This window comes from Esox lucius, chromosome 13 (genome assembly GCF_011004845.1).
Source record: "Esox lucius isolate fEsoLuc1 chromosome 13, fEsoLuc1.pri, whole genome shotgun sequence".
Classification (NCBI taxonomy): Eukaryota; Metazoa; Chordata; class Actinopteri; order Esociformes; family Esocidae; genus Esox; species Esox lucius.
The window spans coordinates 17,648,555-17,673,018 of record NC_047581.1 but is presented as its reverse complement, the minus strand read 5'-3'; the positions used below and the strand labels follow the sequence as shown (position 1 = coordinate 17,673,018).

General features: G+C 40.9%; 1 protein-coding gene and 2 long non-coding RNA genes across 3 annotated transcripts in view; 1 reads left to right on the top strand and 2 right to left on the bottom strand.

Annotated features, from left to right (window-relative positions):
* Positions 1–6,805, top strand: part of bmp1a (bone morphogenetic protein 1a) — a 48,784-nt gene extending 41,979 nt beyond the window's left edge. Inside the window, exons 14-20 of the mRNA XM_010876434.5 lie at positions 796–956; positions 1,448–1,628; positions 1,770–1,895; positions 2,120–2,247; positions 3,854–4,067; positions 4,185–4,435; positions 5,855–6,805. Coding sequence (XP_010874736.2) covers positions 796–956; positions 1,448–1,628; positions 1,770–1,895; positions 2,120–2,247; positions 3,854–4,067; positions 4,185–4,435; positions 5,855–5,989 — 1,196 coding nt within the window. The 3' untranslated portion in view covers positions 5,990–6,805. The remainder of the gene's footprint in view (positions 1–795; positions 957–1,447; positions 1,629–1,769; positions 1,896–2,119; positions 2,248–3,853; positions 4,068–4,184; positions 4,436–5,854) is intronic.
* A 1,338-nt stretch (positions 6,806–8,143) lies between these two features.
* Positions 8,144–15,771, bottom strand: LOC109616531. The gene is made up of 3 exons (XR_002197697.3): positions 15,688–15,771; positions 13,088–13,170; positions 8,144–9,035 (listed from the first exon to the last, which is right to left on the bottom strand). It is a non-coding gene; the product is annotated as an uncharacterized LOC109616531 (long non-coding RNA).
* A 1,205-nt stretch (positions 15,772–16,976) lies between these two features.
* On the bottom strand, positions 16,977–18,055 carry LOC117595441. Its single transcript, XR_004576729.1, has 5 exons — positions 17,984–18,055; positions 17,805–17,886; positions 17,577–17,639; positions 17,237–17,463; positions 16,977–17,124 (listed from the first exon to the last, which is right to left on the bottom strand). It is a non-coding gene; the product is annotated as an uncharacterized LOC117595441 (long non-coding RNA).
* Between the last annotated feature and the right edge of the window lie 6,409 nt (positions 18,056–24,464).

Here is a 24,464-nt window from a genome sequence, read left to right as displayed (position 1 = left end):
TGATGCTATACTGTAGTCCTTGTCACCCAAATAAACCAAGTACAGTTTACGAACATACATTAGGTAGAATAAATACCTCTAGAGATGTATACTTAACAGTTCAAGACATTTAGAATTTTTAACACCAAATGTGGTGGTATTTGATGTACCCACCTAACCAGAGTTCAGATAGGAAACGCCAAGTGTTCCGTTCAACCATTTATTAGAGCATGAGTCGGAATAAGTACGATGTCTTAGCGTGAGGTTCGGTTTCTTTGGTGATACAGGAGCCAGAAATGCCAGCTCACAAAAAGACATGGAATGCCCATCACTTCTGCTGATGCAGTGGGTTATTGGTTTACCTTTTTGTTGCTCTTTTTCCAAACTGTACTTCTATGTAATCCCTGTGGTATGTATTATGCAGTCCCCATTAAATTTTTTTTTTATATTATATAAAATATTAAATCATTTCTTGTCCTTGGAAAAAATTTGTAGATATTTACATACACAGCCAAGTTTCATTCCACTCAAACAAGCACTAAGCTCAGTGGCCTATTGAACAGATGGGTGACAAATTAAAGGAAAAACATTTGTAATAAGGAGTTTATGCACTGCAACAATACTATATCCTTCTCTATGTAGTTATTGCCGGACTGTTTCAGCTGACAGTCTGAATGTGTTTTCTATTGAAACACTAGCCTGTTGAGCAGTCTTTGTGACTGAAGCTCCTGCCATCCTTGCCCCAATAACCAGTTTTTTTATAATTTTTTATTTACCACAACAAATGTAAGTTTGTCTGTCTGCTTCTCTGTTTAGCTGCCTGTGGAGGTTTTATCACCAAGCTGAACGGCTCCATTACCAGTCCTGGCTGGCCTAGAGAATACCCCCCCAACAAGAACTGTATCTGGCAGCTGGTAGCGCCCACGCAGTACCGCATCACCCTGCTGTTTGACGTGTTTGAGACAGAGGGCAATGACGTGAGCACAGGGGTTATTATGATTGAGCATGGGGTGGGTGTGTTCTATCCTGATGGGACTATTACCATTTTCAGACATACACTAGAACACCTCTACAGTAACAGATTGATTGCAACAACTGATTAGATTTTTATTCTGTTTATTTACAAAAACAATTACTTTGGTCACAGTATTAATAAACAGTATTGTACTTGGACAGAGTGGTTAGTCCCACATCCGACACAGCATTTCTTTACAGAACAATGAAATGTTGGTTCAGTGGTGCTTTGAAAATTGTCCAGAGAAGGTTTTGTGTTTGCATTTAACAAGCCCTAGTGTGCCCTGACAGAAATACAACTATGCCATAACCGAAGCACTTTCAAGGCTTTTTAGTCCATGTCTGAAAACAGTGTTGGTGATGTCACAAAGCTCATGTTGTTCTTTGTAATATTATATTGTGATTGCATTGCCAAAAAGTTAACGATGAAACGATACATCTGCTATCTCTCTAGGTGTGTAAATATGACTATGTAGAGGTGCGTAGTGGGCTCTCAGCAGATTCAAGACTACATGGGAAATTCTGTGGAGCAGAGAAACCTGAGGCCATCACCTCTCAATACAACAACATGCGCATTGAGTTTAAGTCAGATAATACAGTCTCCAAGAAGGGATTCAAAGCTCAATACTTCTCAGGTAAGTGTGGGCTTTTCTCCTGAAGTGTCTGTTTCTGTGTGTATGGTAATTAACTTGACCCCACCAATGTCTTTGAGTGCTGATGGCAGGGTGTTTCTGTGGGAGAAACATTCAACAACCTAGTGTCCCTTTTTTGTTTAGACAAAGACGAGTGCTCGAAGGAGAATGGAGGTTGCCAGCATGAGTGCGTCAATACCTTCGGAAGCTACAGCTGTCAGTGCCGCAGTGGCTTTGTGCTGCATGACAACAAGCATGACTGCAAAGAAGGTACCAATAGGTCATCTGTATTTGGAAATGGAGACGCACTGGCACATTGTCGTTTTTATTTATAAGTAGTAATTCGTAGAGGTGCCTTCCCATTGCATTGATTTGGGGTGACACACAAGTGCCAAGAACAATAGTGTTGCCGCGGAGTGGAGTTGGAACATTGGCCTGTGTGGCACAGTGATAATATAGGCAGCAATATTGACTTTGTGGATGTGCTTTTGCAGCGGGCTGTGATCATGTTGTGAACAGTGTGACTGGCAGCATCACAAGCCCCAATTGGCCAGATAAATACCCCAGCAAGAAGGCATGCACCTGGGCGCTCTCCACCACTGCAGGCCATCGCATCAAAATCGTATGTGTCCCCGTCCAACTCTTGACATAATCTCAAAAGATTGCATGTGGTTATGCATGTATACTGCTCAAAAAAATTAAGGGAACATGTAATCATCACAGTATAACAACCAGTCAACTAGTATAACAAACAGTATAACAACCAGGGATATCACTGCATCCAGTTAGGAAGCATAAGTAATTGTGAATCAGTGTCACCATGGTGCAAATGAAAGTGACAACAGGTGCACTGGAGGCAACAGCAAGACAGCATGAGGTGGTACCTGCAGCCCATTCAGGTTGCACAGGCAGTCCAGCTCCTCCAGGATGGCACATCCATACGTGCTGTCGCGAGAGGAGATACCAGATGGGCAATTACACAAGGAGAGCTGGACAGGGTTGTAGAAGGGCATCAACCCAGCAGCATGACCAGTATCTTCTCATTTGTGTGAGGAGGAACAGGAGGAGCACTGCCAGAGCCCTCCAAAACTGGTGTGCATGTTTCTGACCAAACTCCATGAGGGTGGCATAAGGGTTTGACGTCCAGAGAACACCAGAATTTGCAGATCCACCTTTGGCGCCCCGTTCTCTTCCTAGATGAGAGCAGGTCCACACTGAGCACATGACAGACGTGAGAGTCTGGAGACATTGTGGTGAACGTTATGATGCCTGCAACATCATCCAGCATGACCGGTTTGACGGTGGGTCAGTGATGGTTTGGGGAGGCATATCCTTGGAGGGTTGCACAGACCTCCACGTGCTAGCTGACTGCTGTTAGGTACCGAGATGAAATCCTCACACCCATCGTCTCATTTAGCCCGAGTGTGTGGGCAGTTCCTGGATGACGAAGGCGTTGATGCTATTGACTGGCCCTCACGTTCCCCAGACCTGAATCCAATTGAGAACCTCTGGGGCATTTTATGTATCAGTGCATTTGACGCCGCCAAGTTGTGCCACAGACTGTCCAGGAGCTCACTGATGCACTGATCCAGGTCTGGGTGGAGATTCCCCAGGACACCATCCGCCGTTTCATCGGGAACATGCCCAGACATTGTTGGGAGTGCATACAGGCACGTGGGGTCAATACAAACTACTGAGTCACATTGAGTTACCGTGATTAAATTCACAAGTTGGAACAGCCTGTGATTTCAATAGTTTACTTTGATTTTCGGTGCAAGTTTGAATCCAGCCCTCAATCGGTTGGTGATTTTGGTTTACATTGACCGTTGTTACATCATTTTGTTCTCAATTAATTACACAATGTACAGTAAAGATTTTGATCTTTAATATATTTCGCTCATCGAGACCTGATGTGTGATTTAAGTGTTCCTTCAATTTTTTGAGCAGAGTATTTGTCTTTATGTGAGGGGCTTTGCATGATACTTTGGGTATAACAACCTGTGGGATTAAAACCATTTTATACTGAATGCTCCCCTTCTGTCCCGATCACACCATTTGTATTGATCCATGACAGCTTTAAATCTCTTTTTAACTGGATTTTAGCCAATGAAAGACAATTGCATGTGGCAATGCTTTATAAAAAATGTATTTAAAAAAACACTAGCCCTAAAGAACAGCCTGCAGTCTTTTCCCCCAATTTCATTCTATACTATTATCCTTTGTTTCAGGCTTTCAAGGAGATCGACATGGAGGCCCATCTGGAGTGTGCCTATGACCACATTGAGATCTATGACGGGCGTGACAGCAAAGCCCCCAGCCTGGGTCGCTTTTGTGGCACCAAAAAACCTCCTCCCATCATGTCCAGTGCCAACAAGATATTTATCCGTTTCTTCTCTGATAACTCTGTACAAAAGAAGGGCTTCGAGGCCTCCCACACTGCAGGTACATTTGTCATCACAACTTAAGATGCTGGCCCCTGTATGAATAGAAAAACCCCAGTCACCTATCACTGGTCAGTTCCTTCTGAACTATTATCTTTCTTTTTTTTCTTTTCTTTAGAGTGTGGAGGTCGTCTGAAGGCCGAGGTCAAGACCAAAGATCTGTACTCGCATGCTCAGTTTGGGGACAACAATTACCCTGGTGCATCTGACTGCCAGTGGGTGATCTCGGCTGAGAAAGGCTATGGGGTGGAGCTCATCTTTCAGACCTTTGAGATCGAGGAGGAGGCTGACTGTGGCTACGACTACATGGAGCTCTTTGATGGTGCTGACTCAAAGTCTCCAAGACTAGGACGCTATTGTGGCTCTGGGGTAAACTCAGAAAACTCGTTCTTTGAATTATTTCTACCCAAAAAAAAAAATGTATGCAGCATTGCATTGCCTTCCTCAAAAATGTTAAAGAACTTTAAATGAGAAGACAATACTTGAATTTAATAAAATATATGTGCCAATGGGATGACAAGGTGTTTTGGTTGTAACAAGACAGACATTTATGAAAAAAAGCTACATTGTCTCATTCAGATTTCTCTGCGTTGTTACAAAGATCTCACCACTTTGGCAGATTTGCCTCATTCAAGCATTTTTTGTGTTTTTGAGGAAGCTATGTTAAAACTTATGGAGGCAGTAAAAAATGTGTTCTTCAGTTCAATAACCTTTCAACTGTTTATCTGTGTCTGAGCATTAAATAATTTTTACAAAGTGGTCAGAAGGACAGACCATATGGAAATGCCAGGTGTCCAAAATGTATGATGTACGTGGAGAAGCGAGGGTTGAGTGGGGTAGAAAGGATTCAGTCCAATTGTCCTAATGAGCTCCGCTGTCTAGCTAATGCGTTTCACCTTGGCCTGGTATTGGCTACATTATCTTGCAACTGCTCTCTCTTCATGGTAGGACAGATGTGCTCAAATGGGGAAGCAAAGAACACACTGTACCTTGCTGTGTTGCTGGCTTAAATGCAAACCCTGCCCGGACTGTATAACAGTACCGTGCAGAGATTACCAAACTCAAAGTTTTTTTTCTGTATAGGTTATCATTCTGCTCAAAATATAATCAAATGGGATTTTTTTTAAAGACCGTGTTCATGGCTAGTTATTGTTTAAGCTATCTAGGGATTCTGATTAACACATCTTGTTTGGAGCAGTAAGAGACATTTCTCACCTAACAGTAAACATATGCTTAATAAAAGATCAATCTAATAATCTCTCATCCTACATTGTTGCTGAAGTTGCATTACTCTGTAGCTATAAGATGTCATCTCAGCCATTTAGAAAACAAAAAAAATGCACGACTAGTAATGACAAGTGTTTTGGATATTTGTCTTGGATAACCTAAGAATGCTTCAGTTTTTGCTCCTTAACAGATGGCCTGACAATCTTTCAAATTATCTGGTACAGAGCAGAATTCATGATTCCTTCAACGATGGCAAATTGTCCAGAATGCATCTACAAAACAGTCTCTTACTGCCATCCAAAAGCTACACTTTTTACTAATCTGCACTTTGAAAATGTTGACTAGTCACAACAGGTGCCTCCAAGTGCATTATGGTTAGCGTAAATTGACATAATGAACAATATGGGTCTAGCAGAACATGCCAAAACCTGGAAAATTGCTATTAATGAAGGAACCATAAATTCTGCTTTATATCAGATAATTCTAAAAGAGAAGATCAAGCCATCAGTCTTTGATCTGAAACGCAACTGGGTCATTCTGTTTTTGCTTCCATTCCCCCAGCCTCCTGAGGAGATCTACTCTGCCGGTGACTCCATTGTAATCAAGTTCCGCTCTGACGACACCATAAACAAGAAGGGCTTCCATGTGCGTTACACCAGCACAAAGTTTCAAGACACACTGCACTCGCGCAAGTGACCAGCGGGGGCCATAAAGGGCCGGGTGGGGCTGAGGGGCAAGCGGAGAGGCCCCCAGGGGAGACGCCAACCTGACACTCGGAAACCTTTGGCCACCAAGATCATTCAGAAACTACAGAACAGACGCAAGACCACCAACCACACCTCAACTCCCAGGGGCTCCAGCTCCCTACAGACTGTGAGGAGTAAAGCCATTCTGCAGTAGACCTTGTTTTTAACTTTTTTATGGTTATGTTTGGGGTGGGTGGGTGGATATCCGGTTTAGGTGGATTCAGGGGGAACGTTTAACAACCCCCCCCCCTTTTTTTTTTATCTAAAAAAAAAAAAAAACATACAAACAAATGCCTCCTAATGAGAGCAACATGAACAACAGTGGATTCTCAGGACCTGTAGGAAGGCAGGCATCAGTCGGACAGATCCCTGCTTTTGTCACGCCATCCTACCACGGCAGGGGGAGGGGGGTGTGGTCGGTTTAGTACAGTCAAGGAGAAGAGGAGGGGTTAAAGATTGGAAGGAGTTCAAGGGATGCACCAACCCCAACCTCCCGGCCGCACTCCATCGGAGTACTAGAGCCCCTTGCATATTCCCACCCCTTTTGTTGAAGGATTCCAACCCATAAAAGGATTAGAGGGATATCCTTGACGTTTTGATACTGTATGTCAGAAATGTAATTATAATTACAAGGAGAGAGAGGAGACTACAGTGACACCAGCATTTGTAATTGGCATTATCTTGGCAGAAGTACAAGATTCTCATTATTACCATTAACAAGAAAATTAAGGAAGCAGTTATATTATTAAAGGACTAATAAATGAAATGTGGCCCATGTCTTCTGGTTAGTAATTGTGTGCCCATTTAGGTGTTACTGCTGTACACGTCTGTATAATTGTGCATGATTATTCAAAAGGATTGACATGCTTACCTACATAAGTATCAGTGAGCACTTAACAATTAATGAAATCATTTTTTTTAAGTGTAATGCAAGTACACGTTTTTATGAATTCTAAACCACTTTTATTCCCTGATAATATTTTTCCTTAATCCATTTAGTTTCTCAGATGTGCTTGATAACGATTTGTATCCTGTAACCACAGGCAATACATAGGTTTGTTTCAGTGTTTATATACAGTTTTAATAAGCAAGATCTCTCTCTAGACTGAAACTATTAATAGATACATCTCCAGGTGCAGACTGGAGCCCTTTATCATGATCTCTGGTGCGGGCAAACCCAAGTAGTCATTGTCATAATCTAATCATAGCATAGTGAGGTCCAAAAGTATAAACAATGACTGAGGTTAAATTGCAGACTAGCAGTATTGATTTGAGGGTATTTCCATCAATGTTGGGAAAACTGTTTATAAATGACAGCATTTCTTGTACTTAAGTCCCCCTTTTTAAGGGACCAAAAATATTTGGGGAAATGTACTTGTGTGTATAAAGTACTTAAAGGTATAGCATTTTCTCGTATTTGACTACATCTTGCTTGTGACACTACAGATGTTGGATGCAATTGCATTTTTGGTTGTCTGTTATTTTTTGACAAATCAGAAATTAATGGTAAAATTAATGGTAAACAAGTCTATACTGAACAAGGTTAGTAAGAGGTTAGGTAGAAGGCCTGGATACTATAGATGGAGAATTCCTCCACACGACTTGAGTATGAAGTACATTGGTGAGACTGCCAAACCACACAAACCAAAAGACCAGGCCTTTTGGTGTTGTATTCTTAGATATTAAACTATGTTCAGTTTCAGGCTATATTTGTTCCCAACAAGCTAATGGTGACCACTGACAAAGGTTACGCTTTTTGCCCTTATAACAAATGCAGCTTTTGTTGAAGACTGAAATCGAGACAAATGTCAGGCTTCTTAACAACAATATGTAAGTGAAATACAAATTGACAATTTCTCTGAGAATTTTTTTTTCTGTGAATGCCTTGGTTGCATAACTATGCTCACCCTTTACAATGGGTTGGCTTGTGAACTGTGGTCAGATTCAAACAAAAACATTCCAAATCACATGAAAAGGGATTTTGCGGTCACCTGACATCAAGTGAATTGATTCTGATTAGCCCTAAAATGTTTGCCGTTCCTGTAGGATTTTCTTGAAGGTTGCTTGACTGTAAAGTGCAGAGATAGGCATAGTCTACAAGGAGCTGAATAAAATGTTTTATTTTAAGGTTCAGATCAAGAGAGGAATATTAAAGCATTCAACATGGCATTACATCTTTAAGAAAACAGAGGCAAGATGGCAACACAAGGACATTGAAAAGATCAGAATGTCCCTCTAAATTGATGACAGGGAAAGTGGAGATCTCATCAAGGCAACTAAAACACAAACACAGAATTTTCTGTCAGGAACTGGGTACTCCCTGCATAGTACCACCATTTTGTGTATTTACCACAAGTCTGAGCTGTACAGTGTGGTGGCAAGACAAAAGCAATTTCTCATAAAAAATAAAATCCATGCTAATACATTTTGCAAGAAGAGGCATTCAAACTCCCACAACAATGTGGGGAGAATGTATGGACATAATGAGAACTTGGCATAACGTCTTTGGCCTAATTAGCATAAAGCCAACATGGTTTATCACCTAAAGCAGTGTTTCTCAACCCTGCTCCTGGAGGCACACTGCTCTGTATGTTTTAAACCTCTCCCTGCTCTGTCACACCTGATTCAAATGATCAGCTCATTATCAAGTCCTAGATAAGCTGCATCAGGTGCGTTAATGCAGGGCAGGTGGGGTGTCCAGAAGCAGGGTTGAGAAACACTCAGTTATTACTACCAAGGAAAGCATGCACTGCTTCTTTAAGGCTGGGACAGACCCTTTGGTCGGAATAGAGGGAACAATGAATATAAAAATATTTTGCCACGATGCTGCCCTCTGCCAGAAAGCTTAAGAAAAAGTCACCTTTCAAAACAAAAACAATTCAAAGTACACAGCCAACGATTTGCCGAGCCCAGACTTCAATCCTGTAGAAAAATCTGTGGACTGTGAGTGCTGTGCCCGCGAGATGACCATGAGATTTCACTGAGCTTGAACTCCTCTGCAAAAAGTGGGATTAAATAGATTAAATTGTGAGTTACAAGATCTTACTAAAAGTGAAAAGGTCAGACATTATGTTAATTTCAACCTTAACATCAACAAAAGCCACATTTTCAATAAAGGTGTGTCACTAGAAAAGTGTCACATAGCACAGCAATTATTTCTATTTACAGAAAGTAATGTTATCTTATTCTTGAACCATTTATTAAAATAAATATGCTCTGCTACGGTGGTTGCACAGTAATAACAATAAGGACATTACAACTGTATTGTCTCTGTATTACAGCATTAGAGGAATCATCGTTTCAGAGGTGTATGCAAAATGTTGTACACTCCTGGCCACATTAGGTAAATGAAAAAACATTAACACAATCTTTGCAGTGCACCAACTTTAATTAGACACTTCTGCCATTGTTAATGCTGAGTTACAACACTGCTTACAAAAATTAAGGAAACACCTAATCATGACAGTATAACACCAAGTCAATTAAACTTCAGGGATATCAATCAATCTCTCCAGTTAGGAAGCATGAACGATTGTGAATCAATGCAATCTGTTTTTGTGCAAATGAAAGTGACAACAGGCGCACTGGAGAAGCAACAGCAAGACAATCCCCAAAAAGGAATGGTTTTGCAGGTGGTGGCCACAGAAAATTGCTCTCTCCTTATCCTTCCTGATTGATTCTTTAGTTTTGCTATTGTCTTTTTCACTACCACTAGCATGAGCCGGTACCTGCAGCCCATTCAGGTTGCACAGGTAGTCCTGCTCCTCCAAGATGGCACATCAATACATGCCATCGCAAGAAGGTTTGCCGTACAGTAGTAAGTCTCAAGAGCATGGAGGAGATGACAGGAGATGGACCGTTACATGAGGAGAGCTGGACAGAGCCGTGGAACTGTATCAACCCAGCAGCAGGACCAGTATCTGCTCCTTTGTGCGAGGAGGAACAGGAGGAGCACTGCCAGAGTCATACAAAATGACCTCCAGCGGCCAATTGGTGTACATTTGTCTGACCAAACTGTCAGAAACAGACTCCATGAGCCTGCAACGTCATCCAGCATGACCGGTTCGGTGGTGGGTCATTGATGGTCTGGGGAGGCTTATTCCTGGAGGGTCGCACAGACCTCCACGTGCTAGTCAACAGTACCCTGATTGCTGTTAGGTACTAGGTTGAAATCCTCAGACGTTCCGCTGATGCAGTGGGCCCTGGGTTCCTCCTGGTGCAGGACAATCCCCGGCCTCATATGGCCAGAGTGTGTTCCTGGATGACAAAGGCATTAATGCATTGCATGGCCCTTACGTTCCTCAGACCTAAATCCAATTGAGTACCTCTGCGATGTTATGTATTGGTGCATCAGGAGCATGCCCAGACATCGTCTGGTGCATACAGGCACGTGGGGGCCATACACACTACTGAGTCACATTGAGTTGCTGTGATGAAATTCACACAAGTTGGAACAGCCTGTGATTTCAATTGTTTACTTAGATTTTCGGTGTGCGTTTGAATCCAGCCCTCAATCAGTTGGTGAGTTTGGTTTCCATTGACCGCTGTTATGTCATTTTGTTCCCAATTATTTAAACAATGTATAGTAAAGAGTAAGACCTTTCACATATTTTGTTCATCGAGACCCATTGTGTGATTTAAGTATTCACTTATCTTTTGAGCAGTGTATTTATTTGCTAAAAAAAATTTATTCTTCCCTCTACCCACACAATATTTAATGTGCCATTGGCTGCGACACTAACCCAAAGCATAATGGTTCTATCCTCATGTTTAACAGTTTGCAAGGTGTTATTTTCTTCTAATGCTTCTCTAAACATACCTTTGGAGGCTGTGGCCAAAGACTTCATCAGACCACAGCACGTTGTTCCAAAATGTATCTCGCTAATCTAAGTTGTGTTGCATGCTTTAGTCCCTTTTTTTTTACTGGCTTTGACTTTTGTGATAAGATTGCATCTAAGGATTCCTTCTGATGACTCTTCCAAGCAGATCATGTTTGAGCAAGCAACATGTACAGTGGACCAGTGTACCACTACTCCCATTCCAGCTACACCTTCCTGCAGGTTAGGTCTGGTATGGGGTTTCACTTTGCATTCCTGATTAGTCTATGAGCAGTTAAGAGATTTTTCTTGGTCTTCCATCTTGTCTTGACTTTAATTCAAACTTTCATATCTTAATGACATTTTGGCAGAGGTGTAAAAGGTACGAAGTTGAAGTACTTGGCTGTGTTCACCAGTTTTGGGAAGTTCCTAAGCAAGTGCTAAATGTGAACAGAGTTCATAACTCACCAGTGACCTTAATTGATAATTTACCCGCTTCCTTTTTATTTAACTGATCACTGGTTAGTTTTGAACTCTCTTTACCTGGTTACTTAGATCTTAATTAGAAACTTCCCTAAAGTGGTGAACACAGCCGAACCCAGTTGAGTACTTTGTACACCTCTGCATTTTGGACAGTGAATATCGCAAGCAGGAAGTGTTTTGTACAAGTTAATTATCATTATTTTCTGATCCTCTGTCATTAGGTTAAGTTTTGAGACCTCACAAAGAAATAACAATGCAAGAGTGACCAAACTTTTGCTCATGCTACATATTTTTTTTTTTTCAATCTGTTAAATTCAGCCAGTGGAGCCCAAACTTTTGCATGCAACTAAGTAGATCAAGATTCAATCAATAAGTTTGTTATGAACATACAGGGTCACATGAAAGTAAAAGTTTTTGGATAATTTTCTAATTTTTGCTGTTGCTAGGTGGTGGGCTTGTTATCGGTATACTTCTCACTGGCAGATAAGCAAAGCCAAACATCAAAGTCTTTTGAATGCCTAACCTTAGTACATCATTTTTCTGTGGCAGATTCACACGGATTTCTATGCACCCCCAACACACATAAGAATTGCTTTCCAAGATTGGATGAGTCCATAGATAAAACTGTTGACAGGCTGATGTCATAGAGACCCTATATTTATAGAATGGAGCAATTTGACAGCCATCATAGCTGAGACCTGTTCTAATCTACAATACAAACACAGCAGTGGCATTTCAGTTATTATAACAGTTACATTTACTTAACATTATATAAATAACCACTGTCATGCATAGCATAACTCATAAAATGACCTCTCAGAATATTAACTTTACAAATCCGTATGAAATGGTTTTCAATAATTTATTAATTTAATGGCTATGGTCTTTAGGAAGATAAAGGATAGTAGGCCTACTTTAAATACAGTGCAAATGTATATTTATTTACATCCAAAGATAACTATTAATTGTGGTTTTAAATCATAATACATGTATTGTATAAATATTATAATTTCATGCCATTGTACAAATCACTATTTTAGTAACAGAAGTGTTCGCAAAGCGGAGCAAGCGAGCTAGGCTAACTGACTTTGGTATGCTAACAGTAGAGTAACTGGAGAACAGAAATAGGAGTAACAAGGCTACTTTTTTTTGCCTAACCAACACTGCCATCTGCTGATTATACAAAGTAATTAAGGTTTTTCAACTAAAACGTGTTATTTCACATACGTTGGGTGGAACATTAATCCATAATTTAGGCTACTGTGGCAAGCTAGCTGAACCGTTCATTTAAAAAACAAACCGAATTTTGATATTGTAAAGCAACATAACTCAACAACAGCTATGTTTAGGCAGGGACAGGGTTAGCCTTCTTTTTCATTGATTAAAAAACCTGCTATATAAAGTTAAGTATGTTATCATACATTTATACACTATTACCGTAGCATGGACACCTCATTCATTTCTATACATTATTACCGTTTTACCCAGCTCATTCCTTTTTGTGGACCTAATTACTGCTGCACAAAATATCATCATGCCATGAGTAGTGTTAAGTGGCTTGTCTTTTCTGAACCGGTCCCAGGTAAAATGGCGGAGCTATTGGGACGTCAGATAGAACTATTATGTCCCATCTATCTATGCCTTATATCTATGTTTGAGGCTTCCTGAATGATCCAGGTTCTCACACCTTAAGGCAGAGGATCACTGCGGCGATTGTCGGGCTTTCGACGAGTGGGCGCACGTCTTACCATTGATGATAGCCAATTCACCTCATACTGTGTTTTGATGACCAGCCACCGCAGCCCAAATCAGACGAATCTCGTACTGGCTGCTGAGAGAATGCATGGGAATGAATGAAATAGTACAGATGAGCCGCGAGCGCTAAGACCTAAACGGCGTCAGAGCGCTTCAAATTAGAAAACCAAGTATATTTTTCTCGCGTCTAATCGCGCATCTGTTGCTCAACTGAGCTGATGTATAGCACAGAAAATAGTGTACCCTACAAAGTAAGGAAATTGCTTGGCGTACATTTTCTTCATGACGTGAGTATGCACTCGGAGTTTGATGTTCTTCTTAGCCTAGCTAACGTAGAGAATTCTCTAGCTGTAGAGAATTTGTCTAAGTTTTAATTCGCTTCTTTGCAGTTTTCGTAGTGTAAGCTGTAGTAGTCAAGGGATTAATTTACAGTTTGTCGTCCTGGTCTCTAGCTGCCATTATAGCTTCTTACAGTAAGCTAACTTCGCTCCCTATAGCTTACTTATGCTATATATACCATCCAGGTCAAATGGACATTCACAAAATAAGCCAAAGAGGGAAGCCTGCCTCGCAGAAGGCGTTTGGCTAGAAGGGGATTGCTGAAAAAGAACTGTCCAGGAAATATCCTCATGCTCCAAAAATGTCTGAATCTAAAATCGCATAATTGTATACTAGTGATGGGTATTTTGGCTCTTTTCAATTAGTCAGTTCAGCTCACCAAAAAGAGCTGGCTCTTTTGGCTCCCAAATGGCTCTTAAATAAAATATGTTTTGCATTTTATAAAGTCAAACAGTTTGCGATAGTTTGACTATGATTGGTGTTAAAACAATTCAAATTAAATTATTAAATGAAATCATAAACTACCACAATGTATTTAAAATGCATTGGTTTATGAAAAATAATGCTATTAAACAGTTTCATTTAAAGTATTTTTTAAAAATATATATACAAAGTGCATATAAATCTAACCATTCAAAACGAATACAATCTGAACAGCATAATTCAAATGCTGTGAATTGTGGACCTGTGAATTGTGTGACCGTGTGTCCCATAGAACTTGGACTTTTGGGAGCACTTATTGAATTGAAAGTTTTGCACTGTATGGACATTTTATACATATTTTATTACACTCTACTGTATTCACAACATGCACTAATTCAGGCCAATTTATCTATAAGAATACAATAGACAGCTGATTCAAAACAAACCCATCAGTGAAAATGAGTGTAGGTGAGTGAAATTGTTCTTTCCTCCATGATTTTCGACAGTGTGTAATTGGTCATGGAAACATTTTGCCCAGCTGCTTTAGATAAGTGTCCAACAGCCTGTACAAATTATGTCCGTGATTGTAAGTGTTATTTACGTTAACGAATTAATTCAAAAGTTATTGAAGACTGATATCAGCATGCATGGTAGGGCCGTAGTACTTTTAAACTACAACATTTTTGCCTATTTTGTACCAAATGTCACTTTTGTTTTGCTGTTTTGAACATCATTTGATTACCTACTAGATGTTAGCATGTAATTCGATGCATTTCTTTATTTTCTGTGAAGTTTAAACAAATGACTGATTATAATTTAACCTCCGATCTCTGTCCGTGATGTTAAAACATGCGTCAAAATAGATCCGATGAAAGGTGTTTTCACGGCTCTCTCTTAAGTTGCGAATTGCGGTTTATACACGTGAGCTATAAACACGGTAGTGTGAGCAGACAGAACAAATGTGTGCTTGAGCATTTAGGCCTATATTATTAAATTATTTAATTCTTTGAATTAGTTAACTCTATTCATTTAAATCGTTTGATTATATTTAAAAAATATTTGTATTAATAGATTCGGCTCTAATGATATGCGACCCGGCTCTTAGAGCCGACTAGTTCACGAACGACCCATCACTTGGATACTATATAGTATGATATATTAGTATGCGAGAAGATTAGTATGTCTCAACCCATAGTACGCTGAAAATAGTACTCCAAAAGTTGGTTGGTGTACTATTTCTGGTGGATTTTAGAAGTATGCGTCCTTGCATGCTTTTTGTGTTAATATTCCACAACCCCTTTCGCTGAGTAAAAGAGGAGGGGTTTTCACGATTCTCTCCTCATGTCACCAGACGAAAAAGTTATTGTCACCTATATTGATAGGCCAGTTATTGTATCAATGTTATTCACGAATGAAAGAAAAACGAACGTTGTGCAATGAAATGAAATAGTTTTGTCAGTGTTAATCTCATCTTCAGTCTCGTTAGCAATTGCTCAATTCTTATGACTAATACGTGTAAGATACTAGGCCTACTGGCTAATAAGCTATTAAAACGGCCAGTGTCAGTGTCATAGATGCTATTTGTGATGGAAGTAAATTTCCTAAAAATATTTTACTCCGTTTAACACAATGCTTAATGGTGTCTGGCTAAATATTCACATTTGGTGTGATGTTAATGCGTCACAAAGTCCGCTAATGTTGAGACAGTTTTATGAGGAAGTAGTATATCCCAGACGGTCCCAATACTGGCATAATAGCTTACTATTTACTAAACAGTACGTTGTATGCGATTTGAGATACAGAATATGAATTGACATGGCACTGAACTTACCTACCAAGTGCAGTTTTAAGTTGTGTTGGTGCAGGTGTTAGGATATCACTGATTGGCTGTAGGTGCCCAGCAAGCAACACGCCAGTGGCCCATCGGCGGCCCACCAGCTTTTTGCCGCTGCGGTCGCCGAGCGTTTCTGCCAAGTGTCCAGCGGGGGCAGGCGCTTTTTTTAATAGCCGCTTTTATGCACTAAACCCAGCGGGATGCCTCACGCCCCATTATTAGGTTTTATTTATAATATTCCTTTAGAATTATTGTGGTCATATCACAAATGACAATGAACTGAATTAAATCTAAATTTATTTCAACTAGTGCAAGATGCATACAAAAACATGCATTTATACAGTAAGCATACAAAAAAACCAGCGCAAGAAAACGTGCAAAATACAATATACACTCACCTAAAGCATTATTAGGAACACCATACTAATACTGTGTTTGACCCCCTTTTTCCTTCAGAACAGCCTTAATTCTATGTGGCATTGATTCAACAAGGTGCTGAAAGCATTCTTTAGAAATGTTGGCCCATATTGATAGGATAGCATCTTGCAATTGATGGAGATTTGTGGGATGTGCATCCAGGGCACGAAGCTCCCGTTCCACCACATCCCAAAGATGCTCTATTGGGTTGAGATCTGGTGACTGTGGGGGCCATTTGAGTACAGTGAACTCATTGTCATGTTCAAGAAACCCATTTGAAATGATTCGAGCTTTGTGACATGATGCATTATCCTGCTGGAAGTAGCCATCAGAGGATGGGTACATGGTGGTTATAAATGGATGGACATAGTCAGAAACAATGCTCAGGTAGGCCGTGGCATTTAAACAATGCCCAATTGGCACTAAGGGGCCTAAAGTGTGCCAAGAAAACATCCCCCACACCAATACACCACCACCACCAGCCTGCACAGTGGTAACAAGGCATGATGGATCCATGTTCTCATTCTGTTTACGCCAATTTCTGACTCCATCTGAATGTCTCAACAGAAATCGAGATTCATCAGACCAGGAAACATTCTTCCAGTCTTCAACTGTCCAATTTTGGTGAGCTCGTGCAAATTGTAGCCTCTTTTCCTATTTGTAGTGGAGATGAGTGGTACCTGGTGGGGTCTTCTGCTGTTGTAGCCCATCCGCCCCAAGGTTGTGCATGTTGTGGCTTCTTCTTATGGCTCCTGTAATAGAATAATCAGATAGTACTTAGTGTCCGATATGATTTACAGAAAAAATCATTATACATTAATCACAAGAATCTAATAGCCAGGGACAAAATAACTTACTTTGAAGAATAGTCCCGAAGAAAAGGTCCCTAAAGCTGGCCTTTTTCCCAGCTCCAGTCCAGGTGATCAAGAGGGCGAGGGCATTTGTAATGATACACGGTAGCATCCGCCACACCGTGTATTTCAGCTCCCTACCAGCTTTAACAGCCAAACATCGAACCTACAGAAGAATTCAAATGTTTTTTACTTGACAGCTCATATAAAATGTTTCGAATCACTTTATATAACACCTAAGTTCGTTCACATTTTTTTATGAAAAGAAAACTGCTTACCAGTCTGTCCTGAACGTCTGTGTCTTGTCTCAGCTGTGAGTCAAACTGCTGCAAGTCTTCCAGGTTGTCCAAGGGTAGCTGTATACCCTGAACAGTGGGGAACGACAACTCCCCCACCGAGCCATTTGCTTGGACATAAGCAAGCACTGTGGCCATCTTGTTTGACAGCTCGTGCAGTTCTTCACTCATTGTGCCCATGTGGCGCAAATTAAGTGAATGACATGGACCTACAAAAAAGCAGCCAATCACAGTCACATACCAGTGACAAATTGCACGAAATTCAAGACAAATTAAATGTTTTATGAAAACAACATACTAGCGCAACCAGTCTTGTTTTTACCTGATTGTAGAGCCAGCTGTGCCCTCAGCTAGACATTCTCTGCAGGCCAACGTTCATCTGATGCTAAAAAGCACAATGAAGGTCAATAGTTTAGTGAAATAAACAACTGCTTTATACATGTAATTTCAGAAAGGCAGTACAGTATTGCATTTTAGTAAAGGGCACACCTTCAGGCAAATGCAGTTTTGTGAGGACAAGATGCTAGCGTAACTATAGTTTTGTTTTTACCCAATTGTAGCTGTTCCCTCAGCACGACATTCTCTTCCGTCAGCTGCAGAGCTAAAACTTCGCCACGATCTGCCTTCTTGCCCTTAAAAATAGAAATGTACAAATAAAATTGAAAGCCACATGCTTTATAAACATAAGTTAAGCGTCTTGGTCAAGTGAATGAACCCACACACACACACCTTTGTAGGAGTCCTACACACGGTACTGTGGAGTAGCCCTCTGGTGTCATGGAGTACTGTGCTTGCTCCATCCTAAAAAGAAACAACCATTTAATAGGTTAATAGGGTGAAACCATGTAAACATTGCAGCAATTACCAGATCAATTACCAGATTCACATACCTCCAGTGGTGCAATCCACAGGGTTTTGTGGTGTAGATGGGCATCCTTGGGGTGGTAGGGGCCCAGCAAACTGGGGGACATCCAGATGAGATGGGGTTGGAGGTAGAACCTCATTGTCGCTCTCCCCAAATTGCAAAAGCACAGGCTTGTATTTTGGATTAGCAAGTCGCCTCCTCTTTTTTGTTGCTTCGTCATCAGTTATTTCCACGCTGGAACCATTCTCGCACCACTGGCGATACACACGAGCAGTCTCCCATGTATCTAAGAAAAAATGAAGGCTTTATAAGCATTTATCAAGCAACGCACATATTCAAATGATTTTCAAAACATTTTCAAAATGTATCTGCATGCTTGATGAGTTTGTAAGGGACAGCTTCCCACGTGTCTTCGAGAGGTGAACAAGCCCTGGCAAACTTTTCATGGCTGAAGGACTTCCTGCTAGTGATGTTGTGTGGTGGCCAGTAGCAAAGTCCCCCTTTCAGCCACAGGCATGGAACTACTGACACACAGTCATCCTCCTCCGGGAACAAAACTACAGATAACGCCATGATCTGAAAGCAATGTTTAGAAAATATGTTAAGGAAAAAAAGGCAACTGAAACCATGTTAAAATAACTAGATGTAAACAAATCATATGAACAGTACTGATTGTACATAGAATAAACAGCTAACCTATCCAATTTTTTGGGGGGAAAATCGAGATCTGACATGTTTTTTAAAGCGATTTGTTAATGTGTGTGACCATGCTCATTAAGTTTTCCACAGCAATCTCGTAAACCCTAAACTATGACCACACTTCAGATTTGGTTGGCTGCACGCTACTATTGATACTGGACAGTATTTGCCTTGTTTTTCAAACCGCAGTAATCAAAAGCGGTTTAAATTATCATTCAAATTTTAAACTGTAAGTGTAATACCAACTATCCAGAATTTCAGTGGTTAAACAAAGTTAAACGATGTTAAACGAAGAAATACAAAATAGTATGCTACCGAACTTGCAGAGATACAAAGAAACACAAGGGTTAGGTATGGAATTGCAGGCCAACGCTGGTTTTATTCACGTTATTCACCACGCCCATTATAACAAATTTTCCCGCCTTTGGTTTAGACCTTCCGGGCAGCTACCAGTGACTTTGACAAAAAAAAAATCACATTTGTATAGAATATTTTGAACAGTCATTGTTTAATACAAAGCAGTCATGATGTTCTTACTCAGTAGCCTAACAACACAACGTTAGTTATTTGTAATAACGAAGAACTGAACTCACATGTAGCTATCCACGTGACTCCGTGTTCAATAATTTTCACTCGGATGTGGAAAAAATTCTTGATCTTCTGTTTCGGGACTCCATCAAATTGTAGTAAAACGTCTCATGAATGTCATAATCCACATTTTGTATTGTCCAATTCGGAGCATATAGCTTATACCTTACACTATTTGAAACAGAGTCGTTCATTTTACCAAGTCTCTAAAATGATCCCGCTTTTACTAGCTAGCTAACGTTCTTGTTAGATTTTTGTCTAATCAGACCACATGACCTTCTCCCATTCCTCCTCTGGATCATCCAGATGGTCATTGGCAAACTTCAGACTGGCCTGGACACGCGCTGGCTTGAGCAAGGGGGACCTTGCGTGCACTGCAGGATTTTAATCCATTAGGGTGTAGTGTGTTACTAATGGTTTTCTTTGAGACTGTGGTCCTAGCTCTCTTAAGATCATTGACCAGGTCCTGCCGTGTAGTTCTGGGCTGATCCCACACCTTCCTCGTGATCATTGATGCCCCACGAGGTGAGATCTTTTTGTTTTAGATTCCGTCTCTCACAGAAGTGTACCTATGATAAAAATTACAGACCTCTACATGCTTTGTAAGTAGGAAAACCCTCAAAATCGGCAGTGTATCAAATACTTGTTCTCCCCACTGTAGGACCAGATGTTTACTTCCTATGCCAGTTGTTATTTTTCAGTTTCGTTGTGAAATGAGGTTACAGTAGTAAAATAAAAGAGGAGACCTGTTTTGGTGCTTTTATGAGGCTGAAGGATGGGGACGCGCTAGCGTTCCAGCTCAGCCAGCGTTCTTTTGCCGTTTTTGAGGCTAGGGTGTATTTTTATGCGTTCTATTGTCCTGCCAAATACTACACTAAAAAGGAACACCTCGCTAACTAGCTTAGCTGATAGCCGGCCGGCACACCACAGTAAACTACTTACCCTCGTAGTTGTGCAGATAACTCGATACGTAGAGTTTGAATCCCTTGTTCCGCTTGCTTGTTGGAGCAGGGGACCAGGCATCAACAATTCGATGGACATCACTAATGCTTATTTTAGGCAGGTCTTGGAGACATCTACTTAAAACTAAAATTTTGGGTGATGCGGGTGATCGCCTTAAGTAAACCGGAAAATGATATGCCGACATCTGGCTAAAGCGGAAGTTCGTCCATACGCTTGTGCACAGAGCCTAATCCGATTGTTTCGCATGCAAATCACATTCGCTACAGCGCCATCTACAGACATGGCAGTGTTTAAACAGAGTAAAGAACTGTTCCCCATGAAACCTTAGTTCAAAAAAATTATTAGGTAGGCAAAGGGGAGAGATGGCTGTTTCTAACCTGTGTGTGTGTAGTACAACAAACAATGTCAGGCATCCAGACTCACCAAAACAAGCAATTGTGGTTCATGAATATGTTTACATGTCTACACAAAGGTAATCAAGTCACTTATAGCTGGCTACTTTATGCATCAATACATGTGGTGATCTGCTTGTGGGTGTGTGGGGCTTACTTGAGAGGGTGTGAACATCTGAAAATGCTAGCTAATGCAAAATAGGAGGGGGAGTCTGTTTTACATTCAAGGTCATTTTCTACTCCTTTACACAAGCAATTCTGCATAAATAAGTCTAATTTGTTCATAAACTACCAGTGTTGACCAAAATGCTGTGCACTAAGATTTGTCAATATTAAAATAAAGTGAATACAAATAAAAGGGATACAAATAAAATTTGATGTGGTTCCAATTTCAGGTATCAGTCAACAGTCTAGTAGCTGCATTCTGGAACCTACAAGGATGATGTCCAAAACTACAAGTGGCTCAACAGAAAGCCAACATATCCATCCTGGCTAGGAAGAAGAGTGTACTTCTTCAGCACATTAGTAGTGTTGGTGAAGTGAAGGTGATCTGATCATTCAGAAAGGTGAAAAATGTCTATCTTTGAAGACATGTGGAAAAAATCTCTTTTTCTGAACCTCTTGTAGATTATGAATGTGTTGCCAACTTCATTAGTGACCACATTCTGCACAACAGCAATGTCCATGCTTTGCAGCAAGACACAGTTGTCTCCTTCTGACCTTTTTACAATGAAGTTTTCAAAGTAAAACTTCTCAAATTGCTGTGCCACTGCTAGTCCATTAACAAGTGGTCCGTTGTTGTGCTCCCTCAGAGACCTTGTTTTAGAGGTGTTGGGTCTGTGTTGTTTTTTCTCTGATAGCCGACGAACAACCTGCTCCAGTGGGTGATTAGGCTTGCGTAGAAGCCTTTTCATTTGACCAAGAAAGTTCTCAAAAGGGAAACAAGAGATGTTGTCAAGGGGGCCATACAACTTCTTGGCTGATGTGCACCAGTCCATGCATGTTGTACGACAGTTGTTCTTGTCCATAAAGTGGTCAACAAAAACAACCAAGAGGCTGTGGGGGTAGGGACACACTCAACAGAATAGTCATGGCAACTGCTAGAAGCATGAAATTGTTGTACAGTGCAGTTGATACAAGCCCATTCAGGCTGACTGGTCCGGTGTAGAGAAGGAACTGTCTGAATTCAGTAGCTTTCCAGCACTCAACTTCATCCATTGGCCTTGGCTTTCTGTTAAATTCACATGGAACATGAGTTCAGAGGGTCAAAAGAACCTGGGAGATCTCCTTTACTACAGAGGGCGCCAATCGTCTAGCCAGCGGTCCCTTTAGCCACAGATGCAACAATCCTAGGCATACCAGATGCATGTAATCCAGTGGAAACTGTGACACCATGCCAACCTCCAGCAAAGCAAGTGGTGTTTCTCCACACAGATGGCTGTCTTCAGAGAGATCTTCTGGGACTGCATTGTTAGATCTCAGGATTGCATCCATTTGAGGGAAAGTCATTCTGTTCAGATAGTACTCCCCTCGTTGAGTGCACTTATCACATCCATAGTATCCACTGTGGCCCTTTACGTTTTTCACGTGCACGCGCTGTGGTGTCACAGATGAAAACAGATATCTTGAAAGGCCGCCATGTCCCTTCAAACTCAATTCCTTCATGTTGCAGTCGATGTGCCTCCGCAACAAAGGGATCCAAAAACTGGAAACTGTTAGGCTTCTTGTTCCCAAAGTAAATCCCAATAAGAAACGGGAGCTTGTTTTGCTGGACAGTTCCCTTGTGTTTTTCTATGAATCCAAGGATTGGCCAAAACTGGGCGTTTGAACTTTTGTAAAGTGGGAGGCCATCCATGTTGTTTTGGACTGATACTAACATCAATGACTGCAAGTCTTCAAGTTCTAACATTTGGGTATTCCATGTTCAATGGTGGTGGAGTGGTGGTATGTGCCACCCAAGAGTTTAATTATTTTCACTCCAGTCTTTGTCTTGACAAGGGTTCTTGGGTGTTTAGGCAGGCCTGGGTGGTCCTTGGCAAGAATCTTGAGTAGTTGGAAGAGTGCATTGTGAGTTATTCTGTTGTCAACTGCCCATTCTGCCAATTTGGTCCACAAGTCCTCCTCTTCATCTTCACTGTCTTCTTCAGTGCTTGGAATGTCAGTACAGGACTCACATCCTACATGGTCAGTCGTTGCCTGTGCCACAAGAGCTGTTGTTTGCCCATCCATTGAATCAATATTCTCTTCAATTCTACTGTCAGTCTCCACACTAGGGGAGAGGTTTGGAACAGCACCTGACAAAGCAGTATAAGCATCTGCTAATTCCTGTAAGTCCTTTTGAACACTCTTTAATATTCTCCTCCTTTTACTCCAGTAACTCGACATCACTTGACGGTCCTATATCTGTATGAAAACAAATGTGTTAATAATGTCATCAGACATACATGATGGCTGTGTGTAGAAGTAGTAAATTAATGGGGACATACACACGATACCATTTAAAACATTTCTCAACCAACCAATTAAAAATAGTAGATTTAAAGTCAAGTGTTGAAATCGGTAAAAAAATCTAGAGGTCCCCAAAAACAGCTGCGATGGCGTCATCGCTTTTTGGTAGCGATGACGCCACTAACAGAGTAGCCAAGGAATACTGCTTATATAGCTAACGTTAGCTAAATGTTTAAATTGCAAAATAAACAGGCAATCGATTCTTAATTGAACTACATTTAGCTAACTAGAAAGCACCAACAATCAGAAAGCACAATCAGGTAAAACCATACAATAAGCGGTACTTACATGAGGTCACAAAGGCGAAACAGTAGATGGTAGATTCAGTATGAAACGCGATGTTCTTCTGCTGGAAGAAAATGGCGATACTACACACGAGCAGATTTATAGGCACAGCCGTTCACAGTGCACGCCCTCTCTTCGTCGGCTAGCCGCCAGCGTAACGGAGTCGGGCCACTGGTAGAAAGCTGCCAGAGAGGCAAATTAGCTGATGCAAATTGAGATCAGGAGAAAAGCAAAAGCTGGTGGCCCGCTGGCTGTACAACATTATAGCCGCCAGCGGCCCGCCAGTAGTAAAACGCCGGCGTGCCGCCAGCGATTGCTTACTGGGTGTAAGGGTATCAGTGATTGGCTGTTGGTGGAACAAACCATTTTTACCGGAAAAGTTAGAATCAATGCTGTATAAAACCAGAAAAAGAACCAGGTAAGCCAAGTTCAACATGTCTGCAATTAAAAGTAATAACTACCGTTGCCCTCACTAGAATAGAACTTGGGTCTTCCACGGGAGATGTACTGTCTTTAACCACCACGATACAATTACATTTCATCAGTCGCTAGACACCATTGAGCATTGTATTAAACTGACTAACATTTTTAATTAAGTTTAATTCCACCACACATAGTGTCTATGAACTGTATGGCTTTTGCCACTGGCAGTTTTAACAGCTTATTAGCCAGTAATAGGCTAACTACTAACTTCCTAGGAAAAGTCATAACAATTGAGCAATTGCTAGCAAGACTGAAGATGAACTTTTCCATGCCAGAAACAGTTGCAATATTACTGTATACAGTTTTAGTTAAGGCTTACTATAACGTAACTACTGAATCTTGTAGCCAGCTAAGTGTTTGTCTATCCTGACCCAAAATGCCTGCACGGATGCGTACTTCGAAAAACCACCAGAAAATAATATAACCG